The sequence below is a fragment of the Podarcis filfolensis genome (assembly GCF_964270895.1).
Source record: "Podarcis filfolensis genome assembly, chromosome: 7".
Taxonomy (NCBI): Eukaryota; Metazoa; Chordata; class Lepidosauria; order Squamata; family Lacertidae; genus Podarcis; species Podarcis filfolensis.
The window spans coordinates 8,034,008-8,047,870 of record NC_139603.1 but is presented as its reverse complement, the minus strand read 5'-3'; the positions used below and the strand labels follow the sequence as shown (position 1 = coordinate 8,047,870).

Here is a 13,863-nt window from a genome sequence, read left to right as displayed (position 1 = left end):
CTCTTCTCCCTGGTCTCGGATTCTGCCAGTCATTTCTGCCAATCCCATATAGTCCATCACCTTCATCTGCCATTCTTCCAAAGTGGGTAAATCTTGTGTCTTCCAGGGTGTGCATGGATTCTGCTGCCCTACATGCACTCAGCACATTGCTGGGGGTAGATCTATGCTTGTAGAGTTTAGCACAGTGTAGCAGGAGCCTCTCTGGCAAATGCTCCCTTTCCACGCCCGGTGGAGCTTTTGTCTACAAACAGGGTGACAACTCCAGTCAGTACTAACCCCTTCCCTCCAGTTCATTGAGTCAGGATTCCTCAGTCCATAACTGAAGCAGGAGGGAGCTTCTAAAAAGCAGTCTCGAGAAGTCAGAAAGTATTAAACAAAGTTTAAAACTGTGTGGTTGGGTGGGATAGATAATATAAGTGAGGTGGCTTCTCTGTTGGTGAGACATGCGGTGTTGCTAACTCTTGATGCAAAATCATTTGCACTTGAAAGTATGGAGCAATGAGCAAACATCCGCAAACACGTTATATGTTGCAGTGGTGCCGTGGAGGGCAGTGTGTCAAGTATGGCGATGAAGGGCCCAAGCCAACCCACGGACAGTGGTCAGAGTGGTCCCGGTGGTCATCGTGTTCCAGAACCTGCGGAGGAGGCATATCTCACCGAGAGCGCAATTGTACGAATCCAAGGTGATTGCGAGTTTCTTTTCTTCAAGTCTAAATGCGGTGGAATAAGCCAGATGTTGCAAAGCCATAACCATTTCTTTAGTTATGGGTAATGGCTTGCATCAGCAGCTAAGGCGCAAGGGCACAATACAGTGGTACCTCAGGTTAAGTACTTAATTCGTTCCAGAGGTCCGTTCTTAACCTGAAACTGTTCTTAACCTGAAGCACTATTTCTGGGTTAGCGGAGTGTGTAACCTGAAGCGTATGTAATCTGAAGCGTATGTAACCCGAGGTACCACTGTAGAGTGCTTCACCAATGTCATGCACTGGGTGCCTCTTCTTGTTTATAGTAAACATTGCAAAACACAAGACTGGGGCTTGTCCACACTTCTGCTTCTCCTGTGCCCAGAAAGCACAGGTCCAAGTGGTTTTACCTTTGCCCCACCACTTTTCCGGGAAAACCCACTCTTTACTGCTAAACCAGAACAAACGTCAATCCACGGGGAACTTGCAATTTGTTCCTATTTAGCACCAAACCACGGGTTTTCCTGGGGGAAAGCAGTGGGGCAAGTGGAAGTATGGATGAGCCTTCTGTTTACCTCCATTTGAGACGTGTTGTGATACAGTTTTCCATAGTTCAGTAGCACAGCACACAATTTGCATTCATAAGATCCCAAGTTTCAGTCTCCAGGATCTTTAGTTAAAAGGATCTTGTTTTTAACAGGTTTGGGAAAGGCATCTGCCTGAGAGCATGAAGAACTACGGCTAGTTGAATCAGACATCTCTGTGCCAAGTAGACCACTGATCTGACTGTGGGATGGGTTTTGATGGATAATTTATCTCATAGGTGGGTTGAAGAGTTTCAAAATCCCATCCTTGGCAACAAAAGCATAGGAATTAGGATTTCAAACCTTGTTCTGAGATGACTGTCCCATCTTACCCTGCTTAATAAAGAATCAGGCAACAGCTAGTAAAGCAAGTTTAAAAATAAGATTTACTTACTTTATAATCATTCTTTAGTTCACAGCAACAGTAGCCAGAAAAAAGTATGCAGGCAAAATACTTACCGTATTTTTCGCTCTATAAGACAAACCAGACCATAAGACGCAACTAGTTTTTGGAGGAGGAGGAAAACAAGAAAAAATATATTCTGAATCTCAGAAGCCAGAACAGCAAGAGGCACCGCTTCGCAGTGACAGCAGCGATCCCTCTTGCTGTTCTGGCTTCTGGGATAGCTGCGCAGCCTGCATTCGCTCCATAAGACGCACACACATTTCCCCTTACTTTTTAGGAGGGAAAAAGTGAGTGTTATAGAGCAAAAAATACGGTATATTTACAGTTTAACCAGCTTCAGACATGTGCCTAAAACTGCAGCGAGCAGAGGTATGTCTGCATCCAAATTTGGTCAAAGGAAGAGAGGGAGAGGAACAGGAAGTATTATATGCACCTTCCTTTCCAGGAGAGGAAGGGAAATGACATAACACAGAGTCCTCTCTACCAATTGTATTTCTATGGTTTAAGTATCTGCCTACCAACAATACAGCTCTGTGGACTTAGCCACTTCTCATGCTAACTAGCAAGAGCATGCGTTTGTAAGGTCTGACTGCTAATGTACCGCACTGACAGCGTCACATGCTCCTTGAAAGGAGCAAAATTCAGTGGGACTTACTACTGTACTCCTTGGAGGAAGAGCACTATGGAGACATAAAAATAATCAATTGTTTAAAAAATGTTTGAGGGGAGGGTGTTTCCCATAACATGAAATCTCAGCAAATACATTTAAACAGCTAAGGAAATGTTTTAAAGCACACCCTTTCTCTGGGGAGCTATGCATAGCCTCCTACTTTATCTTCACAGGTTAAACTAAGGTACAGGTTAAACTGAGGGATAGTAACTTGCCCAAGCATTAGGCTTTGTGGCACCACAGCAATTTGAACCTGGGTCTCCCTAGGCCTATGTTCAGCCATAACCAGTACTTCACGCTGGAGGTAGTTATTTGTTTCTGCTCCACAAAAGTTTAACCAGATGTTTTTAGGATGCTTTCTTGGCTTATCTTTGTTCAAAACCAACTTCTTAACAATTTCCTTTAGCGTTCAGATGCTGAGAGTGCATTTCCATTGCACGGTATCTGCAAAACTGGCATGGTCATGTTCAGGCTGATTTCCAGAAAATGTAACAGAGGTTCCAGGCACCTTCAGAAAATGCAGAGGGAAACACTCTTGCCAATCTTGGCTAACCAATCAAAATAAGCACAGATGTTTGTTATTGAGCACATAAAGGTATATAAGGCCATATTGAAACTGCAGTCTGCTTGAATGTTAAGGATGTAAGATATGGATATTATATTGCGTAAAATTAAATGCAGTAGAAGCCTGGTATAGTGGAATTGACTGTGCCCCTCCCAACTTCAGGTGAGGGAAGGTGCCGTATTTTCTTTTTACTGCTCCCTGATTTAAAACATACCCTACAAACAAAAATAAAATAGCATGTCAGAGGTGAAGTTTGTGGTCCAGACTGCTCTGTGTAGGCTAATTTTGTATTTGCTGCAAGTTTGTTTTGTTTTTATGGAGCCCGATATTCACTTAGTCAAGTACACCTCATGTTGTAGAGTCTATTCTGCCACCTCAGTGTGCTAAATGTGTAGACCAGGTCTTAGACAAAGTTGGAGAGATGGATTCAAAAACGGTGATCTAGTGCTCAAGAATATCTGTACTGAAACTAGAAGCCCTTGTCTGCATCCTCCAACTAACGTCTGTATTCGATTGGAATAGGAACTTTCTCAGCGTCACTTGACCTGTTCCCCCTACGCAATGTATTGTTGGTGCCAACTAGATGCTTGGTAATAGTGGCAGAAATATGCTACCAGACATTTGCCTGGTAGCTGGAGGATGTCTTCTCACTAGGGGGAAAACTTAGGATATAATATGATATGCATAATTGCAGTTCCCTGGGCTTATCATTTGACCTTCTCTTGGCACAAAGAAGAATATTCTAAGTGCCTTAATGCAGTCTCCATCAAGCCACGAAGCATATTTAGCTTTGGAATGTACACATCCTTCAACTTTATTAAAATAGTTATGGGGGATTTCCACATTGACCTCAGACCTTGACACAGATGACTTTTTAAATGTTAATTTGTTTAGGGTTTGATCTTGTAAACAGCCTGCTTTTCCAGAATGCCTTCAGCAACTGAAGGGGACAGTGGGAATGAACCTGGGAACAAAAGCTTTCTGCAAGTTAGGAGCTGGTGTGATTTTAGCTTAACTGGAAGAAGGATCCAATGAGATCTGAGCATATGACAATGAGAAGACGGGGGCATCCTGTTCTTACTGGTGCAGTTTGGCCTCTGTTGTTAGCTCACCTGCACCTCATCTTGAGAGTACAGTGGTACCTCAGGTTACATACGCTTCAGGTTACAGACTCCACTAACCCAGAAATAGTGCTTCAGGTTAAGAACTTTGCTTCAGGATGAGAACAGAAATCGTGCTCCGGCAGTGCGGTGACAGCAGGAGGCCCCATTAGCTAAAGCGGTGCTTCAGGTTAAGAACAGTTTCAGGTTAAGAACGGACCTCCAGAATGAATTGAGTACTTAACCCGAGGTACTACTGTACTGCAAGGAAGCCTGTACTGAATGCACTGAGGCTGGTGGATTCAACTAAGCTGGAATCAAAATGTGGCTATGCAAATGGCTACTCTACCCTCTGCTTTGTGTTGGTTTATTCAAGTATATGTTGTTAAAATGGTTAGCAGCTGATGTGAAGTAATCTTCCTCCCCCACCTCAACATTGCAGACCGTCGCATGGAGGAAAGTTCTGCGAGGGTTCCTCTCGGATGTTGAAACTCTGCAACAGTCAGAAGTGCCCAAAGAACAGCATTGGCTTCAGAGCAGCCCAGTGTGCAGAATTCAACAGCAAGAGGTTCAGAGGATGGAACTACAAGTGGAAGCCTTACACTCAAGTAGCAGGTGAATTTAAATCTGTCATTTAAGATTCTGCTGTTTAAAGATATGGGCATGATTCCCCAAAGCACAATTGAAGATGCCTGGACATTCCGTGCAATGGAAGGAACATGTGGGGCTTCCATATGTGACTTTGGTGGTTTCCACTCACCTCCAGGATCAGAGTATCTGCAGGACCAATTCAGCTGGGCTTTTAGACTACATATTATTTTCTCTTTGGGCTCATCCACACTTCCCTTTGTCCCACGATTTCTAGGTATGGGTTGGAGAGGTTGCATTTTTGTTCTGCAGCTTTCCCCAGGAAAACCCACTGCTTACTACTGATTTGGAACAAACGTCAATCGGGTTTTGTGCAGATTGACGGAAGAAATTGCGGTGCAAATGGAAGTGTGGATGATCCTTTCTCATAAATCATGCAAACGTGACCTCTGCTTCATCAGATACCTTGTTTTAAGATAACATGAGGGTTATTTTACCCTAATCTCTCTGTGCCCAACCCCCATCCCAAGCAACAGTCCAATGGACAAAAATAAACGTATATTTGTGGTTGTGTTTGCATTTCAGATCAAGACTTGTGCAAGCTGTACTGTATTGCAGAAGGCTTTGATTTCTTCTTTTCTCTGTCGAACAAAGTAAAAGACGGGACACCCTGCTTGGAAGATAGCCCTAATGTCTGTATAGATGGGATTTGTGAGGTAATAATGAAATAAGGTACTCTATTTTGCCATTCACTCAACATTCCTTATCCGTAATAAGCCATGAAGGCAAAGTGTGATGTCTGATTACCTTTCATTTTATGTTGTTCAAGAGGGAGGGGTAAAATGTCAGGCTGGAATTGGACATTGCAGGAGTTGCATGTGGCTGATGCCAAAAACATCGCCAACAGTCTCGTCTTCCTCTCTTCTGCCCTCCGGTCAACATCTAGCAATACAAAAGGATGCAGGCAGCAAAGCGAAGTGTCAAGAGGGTGAATGACAACACGGTATACATGTTGTATTGCGAAATGCTATCTGGAGAGAAAGGAAGAGGCAAGTCAGGGTCGCTATTTTGGTGACAGTTGTGTTTTTCCCAAAACTCCTGGTTCTGGTCTCAGGAAATGAAATATGGCTTGGAAGCTTCAGTTGTCCTAATCAAGAGATCAGTCAACTATGACTGTATAATCCTGTGTGCATTTAGGGTTTAGATAGTAAGGTAGCGCCATATGGTGTTCTGCCCGGATCATGTATAGCCAGGGGTGCAGTGTTGCTCTAATTTTTAGAGCAAGAAACTAGATATGGGAAAGTGAGGTAGAAGAGAAGAAAGGTTTTACACCCCCACTTGTGTTCCAGTTTTGGTGTAAAGATCAGACCAAAGATTAGCTCTCTGAAACCTGCTTTATGGTGAAATCAGTGGGGCTTAAAGGTAAAGGTAAAGGTACCCCTGCCCGTACGGGCCAGTCGTGACCGACTCTGGGGTTGCGCGCCCATCTCGCTTAAGAGGCCGGGGGCCAGCGCTGTCCGGAGACACTTCCGGGTCACGTGGCCAGCGTGACGAAGCTGCTCTGGCGAGCCTGCACCAGCGCAGCACACGGAAACGCCGTTTACCTTCCCGCTATAAAGCGGTACCTATTTATCTACTTGCACTTAAGGGTGCTTTCGAACTGCTAGGTGGGCAGGAGCTGGGACCGAATGACGGAAGCTCACCCCGCCGTGGGGATTCGAACCGCCGACCATACGATCGGCAAGTCCTAGGCGCCGAGGTTTTACCCACGGCACCACCCGCGTCTCTCAGTGGGGCTTACTTCCAAGTAAACAGGCATAGAGCCTGGCTTTAGTTGGTTAGGCCTGATTTTGATACAGGCACACTTTTTTGTCTTTTGAAGCTATTTTGAAGCTAGTGTATTGATGTAGTATAGAATTGCAATATTGCTATGTGCATCTTAATCTCCGAGCAGTAAGACATCTCAGGGTTCCTGGCGCATCGCTTGGGTTTGGTTTTCATGGCATGACAGTTGCTAGAGGCTGCTGGCATTTTGTATGAGAGGTTTATTTATGCTCCTATACAGATTGGGCATAAGACGGAAAGTTCATAATGTTAATGCTCCCACAGATCCTGTTCTCGCATTAGGTTTGGCGGTGGGGGAGTGGTCAACCCCATACCACTTGATTCTGTGCAAGGAACAAGTCAGGCCTCTCTGTTTCAGCTCCAGCCCCCAAACTGACAGCCCTTTGTTCTCTTTCAGACATAGACACCTTGCTGTCATCATCTTTAGCCAGGGCAGGGGGGAGGGGGAGGCCTGTTCACCTTTCAAAAGGGTCTCCAACTACAAGTTTCCATGACGATTCATTGCCCTAGCTTACATTACAAAACAAGATATTTAACAAACCTGGCTATCTACTTAACAAAGAAACTGGTCTGGCCATTTTAGCAGTTTCTTTCTGTACAGAATCCAGTCTTACATCTGTAAAAGCAGAGGATTGGAAGGAAACCACAAAAACCCATTAAGATCTAACCCTGCTCTCATTACAATATTAAATATGGCCTCTCCTTCTAAAAATAAATTAAAGATGGCCTTGAAGATGAGCGTAGTTGCTCATTCTTTGTTCCCTTTTGAGAATGCAACGATACTCTGTTTCCATTGAAATAATAAAAGTCTGCAATCCCGACCCCACTTACCTGGGAGAATGCCCCAGTGAATTTGGTAGGACTCACTTCTGAGTAGACGGGGTTAAGATTGCACTGCAGCTGGCTTCCAAAAGATATACAGCATAACATCAGAAATGGTCCAGGACAAGGAAACAATTACAGTGACCCACAGACAGGTCCAGGGACATGGGTGGCGCTGTGGATTAAACCACAGAGCCTAGAACGTGCTGATCAGAAGGTTGGCGGTTCGAATCCCGTGACGGGGTGAGCTCCCATTGTTTGGTCCCTGCTCCTGCCAACCTAGCAGTTCGAAAGCACATCAGAGTGCAAGTAGATAAATAGGAACCGCTCCAGCGGGAAGGTAAACGGCGTTTCCATGCGCTGCTCTGGTTTCGCCAGAAGCGGCTTAGTCATGCTGGCCACATGACCCGGAAGCTGTACGCCGGCTCCTTTGGCCAATAAAGTGAGATGAGCGCCGCAACCCCAGAGTCGGTCACGACTGGACCTAGTGGTCAGGGGTCCCTTTACCTTTACAGACAGGTCCAGCAAAAACTTCAGCGACAGTTTTCCCTCAAGGAATTTGTTTTTTATCCCTTTCCTCCAGCCACTTTCAGTGTTGGAACAGGGCTGAGAAGAGAAGCTATGGATTGGGGAAGCCCTGGCGTGAGCTAATAAAAAAAGAAGCAGCAGAAATTGGCTGTCCCTGCTTTAAATTGTCAGTAAGGTGTTGACCCCTTCTCATTTTTTATTGTTCCACTTTTATTCTACCGCTCCACCCAGAGGGCACGAAGAGGCCATTGGGCCTATTGTGGAGAGTTACAGAATGCAGGGGGGATGAAGAGAGATTCCTCATGTCAACATAGTTTCATATTATGAGCAATAATACCCTGGCAATTACCCAAGGTGAATGAGGCTTTCTTTCCCCAAATGTCTGCTTACTCAGCCTTTTGTCTGGAGAAATGAAACATGCCTAGGAAATAAAATTTTAAAAGTCTGATGGTTTCCTTCTAACTTTCGCAACTGACTTATCACTGTGATCTAAACGCAGACGTTGCAGATGATCGTGTGGTCCTTGCCTTACAGGTGGTTGGCTGTGACCACGTCCTAGGCTCCAGTTCTGTGGAAGATGCTTGTGGAGTGTGCAAAGGAGACAATTCAAGCTGTAGAATATATAAGGGGCAGTACACAAAATACCACCCTACAAACCGTAAGTGTGCGTTGAAACAGCGTGAGTAACTTCAGACTCGTAGCTGGCATTGCTCAAGAGTTCAAAGAAATCTGTTTTGAAAGGTTCAGTCTGCTGTCTCGATTCAAACTGGTGCTAAAGTGTATCCAAAGACAGATTAAAACCTGCTCCCTGATCTCAGGAACCACCATGCAAAATTTGGTTATGATAACTTAAGAGGTGTTCAGAGGCATATGGAGTAGACTAGCAGTTTCCCAAAATACAGTAGTACCTTGGAAGTTGAACGGAATCTGTTCTGAATTGCTGTTTGTTCCTTATCAGTGTTAAGGAGTGGGTTTTCAGTGCTCATACATGGACCAGGAAAGCACTGACTTGTGCCTAGAAAGTGTGCAGCCAAATTTAAGCGTGGATGTGCCCCTTGTCAGAGGCATAGGAAGAGGGGTGCGGGCCACCCTGGGTGCCAACCCAGAGGGGGGTAACAAAATCCCGCCTGGGCAAATTGTCCCGCTGCACTGCGATCAGCCCCCTGCCGGGAGGATTGCACCACATCGGACCCCTGCCAGGAGGATCGCACCGTCACACCACGATCGGACCCCCAAGCGGATTGTGCCACCGCGATGATTGCTCCCGTGCAGTGGCGTAGCGTGGGTTGTCAGCACCCGGGGCAAGGCAAGTAATTTGCGCCCCCTAGCCCGTGGATTTGCGCCCCCTAACCCTAACCCCAGATGTTGCGCCCGGTGCGGTCGGCCCCCCCTGCACCCCCCACGCTATGCCACTGCTCCCGTGGGCAGATCGCCCCGCCCCATGTGCACACCGCTCTGGGTGCCCGAGCGGCTAGCTCCGACGCTGCCCCTTGTATACTAATTCCCCTTGTCCCCTAATAATACAGGTTCACCATCACATCCACCCACCACCAACACATGTTAAAATAGAGCTGGGTAGATTCCCAAACTCTCTTTGAAAACCCTGCTTTTAAGCCAAGGAGGAGAGGATAGAGGAAGGGGGTAGCAGGAGTGATAACCACGCCACTTGGGTATCATGAAAACAATTCAGGCAAGATCCATGGACCACCATACTCTACATCCCTACCTGGAGTGTGTTCTCTCCTGCCCAAGGTCTGCAAAATCAGGAGCTGGAGCGACCTGCACTATTTACCAGTGAGGGGGCAGAAGACCAGGTTCCTAATATTTAATACAGGAACTTTATACTGGCGGCCAGTCACAGAAGCTAATGTTGCACACCATGAGGATTCCACCTTAAGTCTCAGCAGCAACAGAGCCTTAAAATTAAACAAGAATTTAATGAGTGAATAATTCCCTTCTGGCTCCCCACCTTCATGTGGTGCTGGCTAGGATACTAAACTCGGTTTCTCTTCCTCCTTTGTCTAGAGTACTACAACTTAGTTACTATCCCTGCTGGAGCACGAAGCATCCGTGTGTATGAAATGAATACCTCCAGCTCCTACATTGCTGTTCGGAGTTACAGTAAAAAATACCACCTCAATGGCTACTGGACCGTTGACTGGCCAGGGAGATACATGTTTGCTGGATCTGTTTTTGACTACCGAAGGCCACCTAACCAGCCAGAGACATTAACTGCTCCTGGGCCGACAAATGAAAGTGTGGTAATAGAGGTATGTTATGTTTGTGATACTTAGGTTCCATGGTCCAAACGTAGAGAGAACATTGTGCAGTTAGATGACATGGCCTGTCCCAGATAAGGAAAGCACGCGTCTGATAGTTATATGCCCTCTTCTGACAGGTTGTGTGCCCACAACCCAAGACTTCTCTTTTTTATATATACAATTTATTAATTTTATGATAACAAAAAACAGCTAAAACAAAACAAAAACATCAAAATCATACTACTTAATTAATTGACTTCTCCTCCTGGTTCCATTTTTTGTACTTATTTATACACATCCATTGAGTCTTATACTCTTAACTATCTGATTTTAAAACCTTGTGCATATTATTACATTTGACCTTTAAAAGTTCAACTAACATAGAAGCCAATACACAAAGCTTACTAATTATGCCTGAACATTTCTCCCTTTTTTAAGAGAAAATAAAAAAGAACAATGTCCTTTTTCTTTCTAGGGCTTCAAATTGTCTAGCGTGTCCACCATAGTTCATTCATTTGTTTTGCCAATCTCCTTCATCTTCTTTGATGATGGCTTCTTCCTTCTATGGAGGTGGGCTGGTCTTGGCCTGGGGTCCGTTCTCAGATGTAGAGACAAAGTCTTTTGCATGATAAATCCATTAAGTCCTGTACCTTCCAAAATAATAGCTTCAATTTTTTTTTAACAAAGATCATTTTCAACATATTCTTCAAATCTTTATGTATCACTTCCCAGGCTTTCTTAATAACTTTACATTGACACCACATATGGTAGCCTCTCAAACCTAACCTGAGACTTCTCCAGCACGGAAGTCATGGCTGCTCTTCCCTTCAAGCCCCTCCTACTTCTAGGAGACAGTGGGGCTGGGGAAGATGGGGAATCTACTGACCCGTCCCTCATCTCAACTACCCCTTCTCCACCTTCCTCCGCCTCATACTGCCCTGACTCCCCCTACCCCCTTGGCACCTGACTTGCAGGTGGCATGACACCCCATAAATAACTAGTCCCCTCTCTTGGGTCATTCCAGTGGTCCCCCACCTCTTCCCCGCCAGTCCCTGACATTAGAGCATGTTACTGTTGAATCATTCACTCTCTGCCTAACCTACCTTAATCGGTTGTTGTGAGGATAATTGGGCGGGGGGACTAGGTACACCATCTTCAGCTCCTTGGAGGACCAGCTGGCATATAGTAAAGGTAAAGGCACCCGTGACCATTAGGTCCAGTCGTGACCGACTCTGGGGTTGCAGCACTCATCTCGCTTTATTGGCCGAGGCAGCCGGCGTACAGCTTCCGGGTCATGTGGCCAGCATGACTAAGCCGCTACTGGTGAACCAGAGCAGCGCACGGAAACGCCGTTTACCTTCCCGCCGGAGCGGTACCTATTTATCTACCTGCACTTTGACGTGCTTTCGAACTGCTAGGCTGGCAGGAGCAGGGACCGAGCAACGGGAGCTCACCCCGTCACGGGGATTTGAACCACCGACCTTCTGATCGGCAAGTCCTAGGCTCTGTGGTTTAACCCACAGTGCCACCCGCGTCCCAGGTGGCATACAGATGTAATAAATAAATAAATGAAGTCAAATTCAGTTACTATTACTGGGTAGTATCCAATCAACATGTTCCATCAGTGTTATGCATTAGTTGAGCACCACCCATTGTTGCTGTTGTAGTAAACCAGGGGTCAGCAAGGTTTACAGGCCATGGGCCGGATCACTCCTATGGAGATCGTCTGTGGGCTGGGCTGGCGCAACGCGACACCAGAAATAATGTCTGCGCATGTCCGCAATGCCGGAAATCGCTTTTGCGCATGCCCAGACGCTGAAAATTGTGCCTGCGCAGAAGCAATTTTCGGCATTTGGAAATGCACAGGCACGATTTCCGGCGCCGCTCAGCGAGTCACCACGCCGCACTGCGCTGGTTTAGCGCAGCATGCGGGGGACTCGCCAAGCAGGCAGCTCAGTTTGGGCGCAGCTCCTGGGCCAGTAAAACAGTCTTCGTGGGCCACATCCAGCCCATGGGCCGCATGTTGCCGACCCCTATAGTAAACCTTTAGAGTTTGCTTTTTATATTAAGCAATATATAAATAATAGCTTGACAGTAAGTATATAAATAAATAGTAAAGCATTAGAAGGCATACTTTCTTTTGAGAGATTCCTCATTCAGGGAAACTCTCTTGCTAACTCCACATTCAAAATTTCAGCAAATGCTAAGCCTGTGCTGCTATCTTTCCCTCTTTTGTTTTGTTTCTTAGCTTCTCTCACAAGGCAAAAACCTAGGAATTGGCTGGGAATATTCCCTTCCTAAGGCAGAAAGTGAAAAAATGACAGCACTGAAGCCTAACTATACATGGGCCGTCACCCATTCCGAATGCTCCGTCTCGTGTGGAGGAGGTAATGTATCTCTGAAATGTTCAAAAATATAGTTTTATTGCAGACCACAGACTCTTTCCTGTCCAGGAATAGCCCTCACTAGGCACTTCCAGGCTGCTTGAAAATGTAACCTGTAGGAATAGAAAGCTCATTTATGGGCTATATAATTAGGTTGGCTCCTACGTGTTATGTTAAATATGGCGATGGGGGGCGCCCAATACTTTGTTACGCTGTGCAGAGGAAAGTATTGCTTTAACATGACACTAGAAGAAGCAATACCAACCAACCATACTTCTAAGACTTCAAGTATTTCCACATGTCACTCTGAAGAACATTATTAGCTGGACACCGGGAAGTAGAAGGAACGGCAGTAACCAATTAAAGAGAGGACTTCCTTTTCTGGAAATTCAGAGCCACTGTTTCTGCTTTAGTGGGATGGTAGCACTTCTGGACCAGTTCGTCTTGATGGGCGGCTGTTGGATCAGGAATGGCAACACACTTGAACCTGTCATTTGCAGGTGATAAGTGCTCTGATTCCCATGGAAGAGCCTTACCATTCCCACTGCCACTCTGACTTTTCCTTCCTTGATGGAGGGCTTGTCCACACTTGCGTTTTGCCCTGCCCTTTCCAGGCAAGAGGTCTGCGCTTTAACACTCCCTTGTCCGTGTGTTGGTTTTTTGTTTTGCTTTTGCCCTGAGCTTTCCCCACAAAAACCTTCTCTTTAGCGCTGAATCGGAGCAAACATCATTCTACCATTTATCCATCCTGGAGACCTCTGACCCTTTTCCTCTGCCCCTTCTTCCCTACTCCTCCACTGGAGATATCAGTGTTGCATGGCGAGTTCCCGCCCCACCCCCCTAGTGGAAATAATGACCCATGACACAATTATTAAGGTTAATGGGCTAAATAAGGCCACAGCTTTATTGGTTACAGGTGATGAGCGGTATTGGCTTAGGCATTGGTCCTAACCAACTATATCCGACTTCAGCCTGTCCGCTTGAAGTCCGAGAAGGGTTAACCACCAGTAGGGGGAGTCCTGCTGATGCACATCAACTAGGAACTCCCCCAGGGCCACCAATAGGGGGCGTTCCTTAGGCCCTCACCTCCCCAGGCTTCAGACAAGGCCACGCCCCCCAGAATCCTTTATCAGACTACCCTTCAATATACGGGGCAGGTGATGGTGCTACCTCCCTTCTTCCATCTACAGAACAATACCAGTGCCTAACCACCAATATCAAGAAAGTTGTGATGATTTTGCTACGAGGTAGGCAAAAACCAAGTGGCCGGTGCCAATTTGCCAAGTGGAAAAGTTCCTCCCAGGACCCTCAACAGCGACCAACCAAGGTCCATAGCAAGGTCCAGGAACGAAAACCTTATAGGGCGGGAGGGTGGGAAAAGCAGGAACAGCTGGCAGGCGGCAAAGAGGGAAATCCCCGGCCGCGTC

The 13,863-nt window shown here is 46.1% G+C and overlaps 1 protein-coding gene across 2 annotated transcripts in view; it reads left to right on the top strand.

Annotated features, from left to right (window-relative positions):
* Window positions 1-13,863, top strand: part of ADAMTS16 (ADAM metallopeptidase with thrombospondin type 1 motif 16) — an 86,735-nt gene that overhangs the window by 40,479 nt on the left and 32,393 nt on the right. For both annotated transcript variants that reach the window (XM_083624592.1, XM_083624593.1), the window contains 6 exons: window positions 535-683; window positions 4,451-4,623; window positions 5,182-5,312; window positions 8,326-8,449; window positions 9,817-10,061; window positions 12,301-12,439. In XM_083624592.1, the coding sequence (XP_083480718.1) occupies window positions 535-683; window positions 4,451-4,623; window positions 5,182-5,312; window positions 8,326-8,449; window positions 9,817-10,061; window positions 12,301-12,439 (961 nt within the window). The remainder of the gene's footprint in view (window positions 1-534; window positions 684-4,450; window positions 4,624-5,181; window positions 5,313-8,325; window positions 8,450-9,816; window positions 10,062-12,300; window positions 12,440-13,863) is intronic.